This window comes from Cupressus sempervirens, chromosome 8 (assembly GCF_028749045.1).
Source record: "Cupressus sempervirens isolate cs-2001-9-10 chromosome 8, ASM2874904v1, whole genome shotgun sequence".
Lineage (NCBI taxonomy): Eukaryota > Viridiplantae > Streptophyta > Pinopsida > Cupressales > Cupressaceae > Cupressus > Cupressus sempervirens.
This window is the reverse complement of record NC_143125.1, coordinates 511,666,314-511,677,698: the sequence shown is the minus strand read 5'-3', so window position 1 is coordinate 511,677,698 and position 11,385 is coordinate 511,666,314. Positions and strand designations below refer to the sequence as shown.

Here is an 11,385-nt window from a genome sequence, read left to right as displayed (position 1 = left end):
ATTATATTCTTAAAAAGGATACAATGTGGGTGAGCTAGTCAAGGTCATTAGCATCCCCAAAAAAACACCACCTTTTTGGTCAAAATATACTTATGGACAATTTTATGCTATCAAAAGATTTTTAAGAATCTTTTTATATAAAATTCTTAATGTAGGATTAGAAGACTTACTTACCCAAGGGTGTTCTAAATTAGAAATATGTTTAATATATTTCTAGTTTATATGATTTAAAAATAATATTTATAGTGATCAAACTAACAATAGAAAAATAAAATTGAGCAACCCACTAAGTTGCCGTTACAGAAGACGCCCATAGACTCTAGAGTATAGAGAAGCCTCCAAAAACGTGAAGTTAACCGACTTAAACCGGCCGACCGAAGAGGAAAACTCCGAAACAACACGCCAAAGAAAAAGAAGAATCTGAGAGCTTATAAAAAGTAGAGCATCATCGTTTAAGATCTAATCCCGTGGCTGTGAAAGATAGTTTTTGTGCTCCTTTAAATCTCCGGTTGATTTATACCCAGTATAAATTATTCCTTTCGTGTGGTTCTCTTCCTCATTCGGCTACGTTGAATCGGTGTTTTTGGTTTTCGGCGAAAGTTTGGTTTAGAGTTACTGTCCGTCTTTTTTTACAGGTATGTTATATCACTTCGCTTCTGTGCTTTTCTGAGACATTTTTGTTGATTCTTAGGAGTTCTTCTCTCTTTGATCTTTGATCTATCGAAAGGTCTTTAGCGAAGAAGCAAATGTTTTTGTTTATTTGGGTTGTTTTATCGTTATTGTCGTTATAATTAGCGATTAGGGTTAGGGGGTTTTTTATTGCCCTGGATTCCTCTTTCAGGGTTACTTTCTGTAGCCACTGTTGGATGGGCGATTCAGTCCTTTGGTGTGGCAGGGTTTAATTTTGTTTGTTATTTATTTTGACACCCTCAAGTTTTGGCGTGGATCAGAATTAAGGGCCTCCGTTCTCGTTCTTGTTGTATAGTTTTATTTAATTAGGTTAGCTTTTTTTAGCAGAAACTTCTGTATGTGATGCCAGGGTTATCTAATAGGATATCCTTCACCCTAATAAACAACGTTCCAGTTTATTGAGTTTGCGGACTTTAAACATGGTTTTACCAATTTGGAAATTAGTATCCAGGAGGCAAGGTCTTAGATGTTTGAAGTTGCTCAATTGTCTCCGTCAGCGATGTGAACCTCGGCAGTTTCGAACTTGAAGGGTTCAATGATTTAAGAGTTATATCTAATTTTAATTCTTTGAATTTGTGTCCGAGCTACATTTGGGTTTGCTTGTTAGTTATTCTACACGTATTTTTGCACATTTGCGAGTGATCTTACATTGTAAGTTATAATGTGAAATATTAGAATTCAATAGTTTTTAGAGTTATGTTTGATATTAATTCTCTGAATCCCTGTGTCATAGGGACATTAGTTTTTTCTTGTTAGGTATTATGTACCAATTGGGCACATCTGCGAGTGGTCTTACATAGTAAGCTGAATTTGTGGAAGGCGCACTTGAGATTACCCTGGCATTCTTTTTTTTTGGGTTGGCATAGGACGAGCATTGGTTTTGCGGGTTTAAGATCTACAAATTGAGACCTTTCCTCTTGTTATACCGACGGGTTTTAATTTTGGATTAGTGTTGATTAATTTTGGATTATTCTATTGCTGTTTGGGTTTAACAGAACTTATCCTTGGTTGTGATGTTTTATTTTTTAAGGACTTGAAATAACCACTCCTTTTTGTTGTTAACCAACAATAATGTAACAATTTGATTTTAAAAGTTTCATAGATCTTTATACCACTTTGAGTCTGAGATTAATCTGTTTAGATTTTATTATTGTAGTAGTTCCCCCCATGTTTATTTCCTATCATAATATTTTTGGCTTCTGATGTTGGATTATCTTCGTCACAGCTTTCATCCATTCTGCCGGGTGAAGTTGGCAGAATCTCATTCTTGGTTGTGGTCCTTTTTACCCTTTAAATTTAGGAGAATCCAAACTAGCCACCTTTTTCTGATGTCGAACCAAGAAAAAAATGTTACAAATTCATTTTGATATTTCTTATACAGGTTTAAAACATTGTTACTAGGAGATGTGTATCCCTCCCTTGGAGACTTTATGAGAGATCTTAAAAAAGGTTAGTATTTCATGATGATGTTTTTTGAAAGCTCTCCAAACCCAAAATAGAAGTCTACTCAGAGTCTCCTGATTAAAATATAATATTAAATTATTTGATAAATTTTCATCCTCATTTTAATACTTTTTAATGTAAAATCAATGACAATTTAAATGATTTTATTTATGTTATTTAAATATTTATTTAGTAATTAAAAAAATATTATTAACATTTTTCATTTTTATTCCATAGTCCAACCCAACCAGGAATCATTAAAAATAGTTTATTTTAGTAACTTGGACATTAAAATATTTTATTCTATAAATGCCATTCTTTATTTTTATGATTGTTCCCAACCCTCGTAGCCATGATGGACAGTTGTTAAAATTTGTCGAAACTTGAAATTTGTGGATGACAACCTTGTGGAGTAGATGATAGTATCATCATTATTCTAGATATTAGATAGATTTCTTATTTTTGTTTCCAGTTCTTAGTTTTTTGTTTGAATATCAGTGATATAGCATTAAACTATATATTTTTGAATGTAAAATTTGAATAAAAAATGAATATATAATGATAATCTGATATGATGATGATCATTTGTGATAATTCTTGAAAAATAGCTATAAGTACAGACCTTCAAGTGTCCCCATCTCCCTGTAGATCTTCAACTCTCCCCGTCTCCTTTTAACCTTGGTTTAAAATCACTAAAACATTATTGTAGTGTCTACTTTTTTGGTCCATTTAAATGAGGTATATCGTATGTGAATAAAATACCCGGGTATATTTACTTTTAAAATTGGTGCTTTGGAAATGTTCATTATTAATTATATACTATAGCTAGAAGTAAAGAGTGGTTGATAGGACTGGACAGTAAAGGGCTGAATTTAATGCTCTTTGGGTCAAAGCTTGAAACATATGTTAATTATATTATATTTGGTTACATTGACCTTGTTCATATGCGTTCTGTAATTCTTATTCCACAAGCCCTGCCGTGTCTATTATAGGTTGCTTTACTTCTCTTTTATTGGAGGATTTAACCTCTCTGCCTATATCTGTCTATATGTATATAGTTTACGAGATAGTACATTTCACTACATTGCAGACATATTGACGGAGGTTGGCTCTTGTCCACTAAATTAGAATCACAGGCAATCACAGGTTTAACTCCAATTAGCAGCTACATGAAGGTATATGTATAGGAGCTTGAATGTTTAAACAGATGCATACAAGTTGGCACAAAACATTGGCTATATCCAAATTCTTGCGACCTCTTCCTTGTCAACTCACCTATGTTCTAGGACTTGTAAGATGGAAATGGAATGAATGTAGAGAAAATCTTCTTCTCTTTTGCAGCCAACAGGTTGCACTTAAACGAGTGAACGAAGGAGCTTTTGATTTCAGGGTTTAGTAAGGCTATTACAATTTTATGTCTGAAATCTGTACTTGGTCCATAGGTTTGGCAGGAGAGATGTTTGCCTATGATGACCTCCAGCCCAATGCTGCTTGTATTCCCACTCCTGTGCGGACCTTGTTATTCACATTTTATGGTTTATTAAGGCTATTTCAAGTTTTTTCTCTCAGAAATCTGTACTTGGGCCTTGGGCGTGGCAGGGGAGTAGCTTGGCTATGCTGTCCTTCAGCCCGCTACTGCTCGTATCCCCACTCCTGTGCCGAGTACTGCCAGGGGCAAAATGACGTCTCTGGTATGTTCAGATTGTAAAGTTGAATAATATTTTGGACGGCGCAGTTTTGCCTCAACTGATTTTCTTTTACCCTCATATTATAATTATATAAGAATATAACTTGTTTGTATCTTTTTGAGGGTTGTGAAATTCTCTCTGGCTTTTTGTTTTAATCTCATTGTGAACAATTCTTATTCTGGACATTCTTATTGTAGTTTGAATCATTGTAGCAAAAGATTTCTGAACTTGCCCGCGATCATTAACTTTTTAGAAATTTAAGTATCACCATCATATATGCAGCTAATCATTTTCAATTGTTAAATTGATCAGCTAAGCCTGTGCGAAATTCAGGACTAGGGATTTCTTTTCGAGTTCTAGATCAAGTTGTGTTATTTTTTCTATCCAGGGGTGTCGACTGAAAAATAGTTTTGTTTGTTTTTGGATATCCTATGTCTTGGCAAAAGCTTACATTCTGAATGCCTTAATTTTAATTCTTAAAAAGGGTTGTGTGTGAACAAAACTGTTCTGAGATTCTCTAATTTTCTGTTGCGATGCCAGAAATGTTCTTAATGGTTCCATTAATTTTTATTTTCTCAATATTAAAAATGTCTTGCAATTGGAAAAAAGCAAAGACTCTCACAATCTTTTTTCGCTGCTTTGACATGTATCATTCTCCGTTTTAAGTTGATTGCTGAATTTTTAATTGATGTCCTGCTTTTTGATCGCTTATGCTTTTTCTGTTTTTTTGGGGTAATATAAACTTGTGTGTGCATTGGCTAGCTCAGTTTTAGGAATCTTTGTTGATTATTGTACTTCTTGGCTTTTTGTGTTTACAACAGGAAGAATTCTGAGATCTGTTTTTTTATAAAGAAAGATTTGAAGTTGAGAAAAAAATCATCAAGCACTTCTCTGTTCGTGTTCCACAACAAACAAGTTTCATGTCAGATCTAGACGTTCAGATTCCTGGAGCATTTGGTAAGTGTATAAGCACATTTTAAATTATTTTTATCTATATCTGTTGTTTGTGACGTGTTCTAACTGCTAATCTTGTTCATCTCATTTATTTACTAGATCCATTCGCTGAGGCAAATGCTGAAGATTCAGGTGCTGGATCCAAAGAGTATGTCCATGTGCGCATACAACAGCGAAACGGAAGAAAGAGTTTAACAACTGTACAAGGTTTAAAGAAAGAATTCAGTTACAACAAGATTCTTAAAGATCTGAAGAAAGAGTTCTGCTGTAATGGAACTGTTGTGCAGGATCCAGAACTCGGTCAGGTATGCCTGGCTTTTTAATATGACATTTGAGGGTATGGATTGTATTTCCTATGCGATTGGTATTTAAGAAATTTATACGTCATTTTATGCAATTGCAGGTGATTCAGCTACAAGGTGATCAGAGAAAAAATGTGTCTAATTTCCTGATACAGGTATATTTTACTGTATTTTACAGCTCATTGTGAATGCTAACGGGTTTTTGTCATGCATTTGCTTACAATTTGTTTGTAATTTTGCTGATGTAGGCTGGAATTGTGAAGAAGGACAATATAAAGATTCATGGTTTCTGAATCATAACTCTTTTAAGTAGCCGCAGTTTTATGCACACTAAGATAAACTCGGCTTGTTTTAATCTATTTGCTACAATGTTATCATATCCTTTGGATATTAGATTGATACTATTGGTGGCTTTGATGAATGCGTCTAATACTACGTTGTGTATTAAAACGCAGATGAATCTATTGTTGGTTCTTGTGTAGTTTTAAATCTTTGGATTTCTATATTAGGTCTGACATATTATTATTCTATAATGAGTTTGCTCTTTCAAAAAATGCCTGGCATTGAATCTGCTAGGAACTGCTCTTACATCATGCTCTGACAGAGAATGATTAGTGCATCGTTCCCCATTTTGTTTTGTGGATTGCTTTCTTGCGCTCTGACTTCTGTTAAGGTGCCTGTAATTCTGTTTTGGCAAAAGTTTGATGCTTACCTTATCTAGATTTTAATGAAGGAAACTTCTGAGTATAGCTGTAATTCTGATGCGTTAATAGTTTTAATCTCGTTATAGTTACAATAAATTTAAGGTGGCAACGTGTTGGCAACGTGTGTCTTTTCTATTATGATATTAACTTTTTCAAGCTTTCTGTTTGATGGGAAAATTTGATGCTTAATGTCGGATGGACCTTTTAGAGGGATCTGTAGCTGATAATGTTATAGCATTTTAGATTAATATGCGTGTACATAAATGGTAACCTTTTTTAGCAGACAATTATCAATTTTGGGGTAGCAAGCCTTGTTAAGTTGACAATTGTTGTTATAGGGTAGAAAATCAATCGGGATCAACATCATGTATTAGCATGGATGAATTTTAGGTAGTAATGGGTTGGGTGAGCTCCTAAGAAAGCTAAATGCTTCATTTCTGTAAGCGTTTTCTATATAAATGCAACGAGTGTAAAGTGTATCATTCATTTTTGTGAGAAATTGATGTTGTGAAATACTGTTAATGAAATATTAGTGACTCAAACTACATAGTTGAATCTTAATAGAAATATCATCAACAATAGTGATGTCTAAAAATTTCCGACTTTGCAATAATAAGGTAGCTTCTGAACTCAAAAATTTCTGACTTTGCAATAAGGTAGCTTCTGAATTCATATCTATTTTTTATGTTGGTTTGTTAATGGTCAACTCTGTGGAATCTTAATTGAAAATAAACAACCATTTTGGAAGGAAAATTGGACAGTTAATTTGGGGTAGCAACTTGTCGAGAGTCTGTTAACATATCCAAAGCCTTGCGTGATGTACTGATTTGTATGAATTTTCTGACTAGTCAGGTCTACAAGAACAATTCTATTAAGATGGAAAGTTTTCGCGGTTAGACCTATCTGAGTATGGGAAAGTTACAATATCTTTTTTAAATTTCGTTTTCCCTATCGAAGCATGCATAGCGTAGCATGCAATGATGAAACTTTCTGTGGAATTATCAATTAGGGTTTCCTGGCCAAGTGCCTTGTGGCTTTTCTTCCTGTTGTGAAAGTCACTGTCAAAACTTGAAAGCGGCAGAAAATTGTAAATTCTTGGTGTCTTTATTTATGCTTAGAGCTAATTAACCTGAGATAAACCATTTAACAACATTGACAATAAGCGTAGAAACATCTTTAGATGGCTACTATTATTAAGAGCACACTCCTCAGCCCACAAAGGAGATGACTTCCTTCAACTTGTCTCTCCAGAATCAGTTATGATCAGTCCACTAGCTGTTATCTTGCAATCCCGTCAAAGTTGAAGTTACAGCATCGTGGTCTATGGAGAGACGTCCGTTTGATTCGCATATACGCAATCATGCCCTATAAGCCAGATGTTCTGTTTATAGCTATTGCATCTGTGACCTTGTGCGAGTGGTGATATTCAGGTAGACTCGGAAATTAGTTCGAAGGCTGGACAATACTTACACATTGTTGGTAAACAGATTTGTCACGGTAGAATTGCCCAACGTAGTGTGTGGCAAACCGTTCACAACAGTTGGATAGGCCCTTGATATCCGGCCTTTCCTCTGCGTTTGGAGGGGCAGCTCCCTCGTAAGATATAATTTTTAAAGGGGTTTTTCAATTAAAGGAATCTAAAATTTCAAATTTCAAGAGAAAGTCGTGGAAGACGAATGCACCACACGCCCTCACAACCTTCTGTGGTTAACAAGATTGATAACAGAGGTGTTCAAGAACTACGCTTGAAAGCAACCTATATCATTAAGCACATTCATTATCATCCGTAAACACTTGCATAGCACTATGAGAATGTCCACTACAACGTATAACAATTTGGATTTTAAAATAAGAAACGCAAAGCAGATCTCATTTCATTTCCTTGCACCAAGAAAAACAATAGAGATTTTTCAATTCAGAGATAAAAAGTGTACATACTTTCCAAAATTTATCCCTAGATCAAAATTTCAACATAGTGTTCTCTTATGTTTCCAACCAAAAAGTCCTTTTACAAAGCAAATAGTTGTCCTTATATAGACATAAAGGTTAATAACTACCTCTTCGTGGTTAATAACCACCTCCAAAATACATAATTTTGGAAGGTTAATTAACCTCAAGAAAATTAACTTATACAAAGAAGACATTCAAAAGCAAAACTTTTAGCTAGAATTCCTAAGAATGTATACATATTCAATCACTGATTCTTCTAGCTACTAACTCTATCTACTCGGACACAATTGATCTATCCTGAAAAGCCCTGAAATGTGTAGCTTCCATATGACAATCTCTGTAATCTTTAAACACAACTTGCTATAAGAGTATCTGTAATAATCATCTTCTTTAGTCCTTCCAGTCTTTCAAAACTTGGTCCCTGCCCAAACTGGGGACATCTGGTAATGACAAAGCTTTCCAGGCTTGTTAAAAACTCAATGCCTTGTATACTCTATAGCCTTAGGCAATTCCCAATAAAGACACCCAACCTTTTCAAAGAGAAACTCACCCTCCACTTTGGGTATTCGTTAATGAAGGTTCTCTTCAATAGTTCAATAACTTTAATACTCTACAGCTTTGGACAATACACAATCCAGATCCTTACCAATCCGTTCAAACTTTTAATAGCTGGCACATCTTTCAAGATTCGACAGTGATTAACAATGATCTTCTTCAAACAACTGGCGTGCCCAATATTTGGCAACTCTATCAAACTGCTACCATAAATCAGTGCATTCTTGTACAGGAGTTCTATGAATAATAGAACAGACATGCTCCTTGAATGCCAACAGATCCCAATGCGGAGGTTCTCCGTCAGCAGTCGGATGCCATGAATCCATCTCAATGATTTTGCCTTCTGGTCCTCTCTGCCCTCGAATCACAATCAGTTCATTTCCACATGCCTTAAATGCGAGACCCCAACCGTTTGTTGAATCTACGCTCACAGGCAATCCTCCCAACACTTTCCATGAATTGGTTTACTTATTATATTTTTCTATTTCATTCTTTGAATATTCTACAGTATAAAGCTGATCATTCACTACCGCAACCAAGGGTGGTGCATGGGTAGCTCCGTTGCCTCCGGGATACATATCTGGAATCCTCTGCCATGTTCTTGTTTCAAGATTATATTCTTCGCCACAAGTCAGAGACTCGGTATTACTTATCATGCCGCCGATGACATAGAACTTGCCATCCATGAAAAACCCAGAGCAGAGCTTTCAGGTTTTAATATCATATCTGCTGCTCACCAAAAACGCACTTGGTTCTTCAACGTATCCTTCCCTTGCGCACGTGGACATGAGCATAGACTCCTCTGTATCGCTCAAGCACTCATGCGTGAGGTTGGCTGGCGGCGTAATTGTTTGATTAATCACATTAACCAATATACATTTGAACTTGGGCCATGTTATGGTCCCATATGGCTTACGAAATTTGGAAGCATCTCCCACTGTGAAGAAAAACCGCTGCTGAAAACGACCCCAATAAAAGTAGAATCGTGGGTTGGCAAAGCGTTGAGTGAGGCGGTGTGAAGTTGTTTGATAAACGTTCATATCCTGCACTACACTCTTTATTTCCTTATCGTTATGACACCCTCTACACCAGCATTTGCTATAGCTGCATATGCGTAGGTCTGAATTGTTTGCATTCCAATCTTCTATCCGGCTGTTGCATTATTAACAATGTTGCATGTATCACCTTACTAGGTTAATAACTACCTTATAGAGGTTAATGAAAACGTATTCTTGGTAGCTCTCATTAACGTTTTGAGAGGTTAGGTTAGGAAAAATGTGTTTTCGAACGCTATCATTAACCTTTTGGAGAGGTTAAGAAAAATGTTTTTTTGGTGGTTAACATTAACCTTTTATTTGGAGGTTAAGAAAAACACGTTTTTGGTGGCTAACATTAACTTTTTGAGAAGTTAAAGGTTAAGAAATATGTGTTTGGGCGGCGATCATTAACCTTTTATAACTTGAGGCTCAGAAGTTGGATTTCAATGATCTCAAGTGCTGTGCGGAACCGCTAACGAGTCAAGGACATGGAGGCTTAAAGACTCACAAATTTCACAGATAGAATGATCAATTTAAGGCTTAAAATAAGGCAAGTTTTAAATATTAACCATGGCTCGTAGAATTGAAACAAATTCTATAGTCGGGCAACACACATCATATCATGTATAATTCATGGATGACTTCCATTCTTACGCTAGAAGCGAAAAATGGCTGATAAATATGAGATGGTAGATACTTCTTTGACAGACGGGGCCAGCCTTCTGTATCGGTCTACTGATTTTGGGTGGAACAATGATGATCTCGTCTATTAGTGGGTATTATAAGGTTTTACTATAGCGTAGAGGTCTTGGGAACAATCTATCGTAGAGGTCCTTGGAATAATCTATCAGCATGGTGCATATTTCGGTAATTGAAATCAATTATATTGTCATTATGGAAAGCTAATATCATATAATGATGAGAGTTCATATATGATGATCTTGTGTATTAGTGGGTATAACGTTTTACTATATCGTAGGGGTCTTGGGAACAATCTATCAATTATAATGTTATCATGGAAAGCTAGTATCATCTAATGATAGAGTCCATATGTGATGATGCCATTCCATGTCATTGTAAATGAAAAGATTATTCTTCTAATATTTTTTAAATAGCCATTTGATCGTCAAAACATTATTTTCGAAATATTGGTTTTAGAAAGTAACAACATGATTTGGTGCAATATGAGGTGTCTAAGAATGAATGCATTTTGAAAGTAAATGTTTCTACAAGGATTTTGGGTCTTTCTATAGCATGTGTATGTGTGTTGGTATTGTTCTCAATGTATCTCTTCATCATGGGTAAAGAATATACACCCAAATGTATCTAGACCACCACATTGAGCATGTGTTGGGGGATATGTTAAATTGGCAACAATGCACACAAATCTTATAGAAATGTGTGAGAGATTCATGTGTATAAGCTACGTAGTTTTGCTCTATATTTATGTATGTATAGATACACATACAATTCACATATCTATACAAACAAACACATATAGATGAGCTTAGTGGAAAAATTGATTCTCAAACTTGAAATTGTACTATTGTCTTATTAGTTGTGAACATTTGAAAATATATATTCAAAATTATCTTACTCTTTTATCTTTTAGATATTTTACAAATTGAAAAAACTCAACTAATGCTCCTAATTACGGATAGAGGAACAACTTATTTTAGGAGGATATTCAATGCTATCCTTCGTCTCAAGGAGAAAAGTGGAGGAATCAAATCTCAGCAGCCTCTAGAGAATTTTTAGTCTCCCTATTTCTTTTGTTTTTGAAGTTAAACCAATCTCGAGATTTGACCATTATCTAGTATAATTAACGATCGTTGAGGAAAAATGTCTAGTAAATGACTCTTCAAATTTGAGCAGATATGGCTTAAAGATGAAAACTATCTAATCTAGATCAAACTATGGTGGGTGAAAATTGTTGGGCTCTAAGTTATTTAAGTAGTAAGTAAATTGAAAGCTGTGAAATGTAATTTAGTAATGGAACTTGGATGTTCTTTGGTAACATCTAGTAATAAAGTAATGGAAAATGGAATGAGGGAAACCCAAG

The 11,385-nt window shown here is 35.0% G+C and overlaps 1 protein-coding gene across 1 annotated transcript; it reads left to right on the top strand.

Annotated features, from left to right (window-relative positions):
* Nucleotides 1–461: 461 nt before the first annotated feature.
* LOC149543446 (protein translation factor SUI1 homolog 2) lies at nucleotides 462–5,914 on the top strand. Its single transcript, XM_089798241.1, has 5 exons — nucleotides 462–635; nucleotides 4,643–4,778; nucleotides 4,875–5,080; nucleotides 5,179–5,232; nucleotides 5,326–5,914. Exons 2-5 carry the CDS (start codon nucleotides 4,742–4,744, stop codon nucleotides 5,368–5,370), a joined length of 342 nt encoding a protein of 113 aa, XP_089654367.1. The 5' UTR covers nucleotides 462–635; nucleotides 4,643–4,741; the 3' UTR covers nucleotides 5,371–5,914.
* Nucleotides 5,915–11,385: the final 5,471 nt, after the last annotated feature.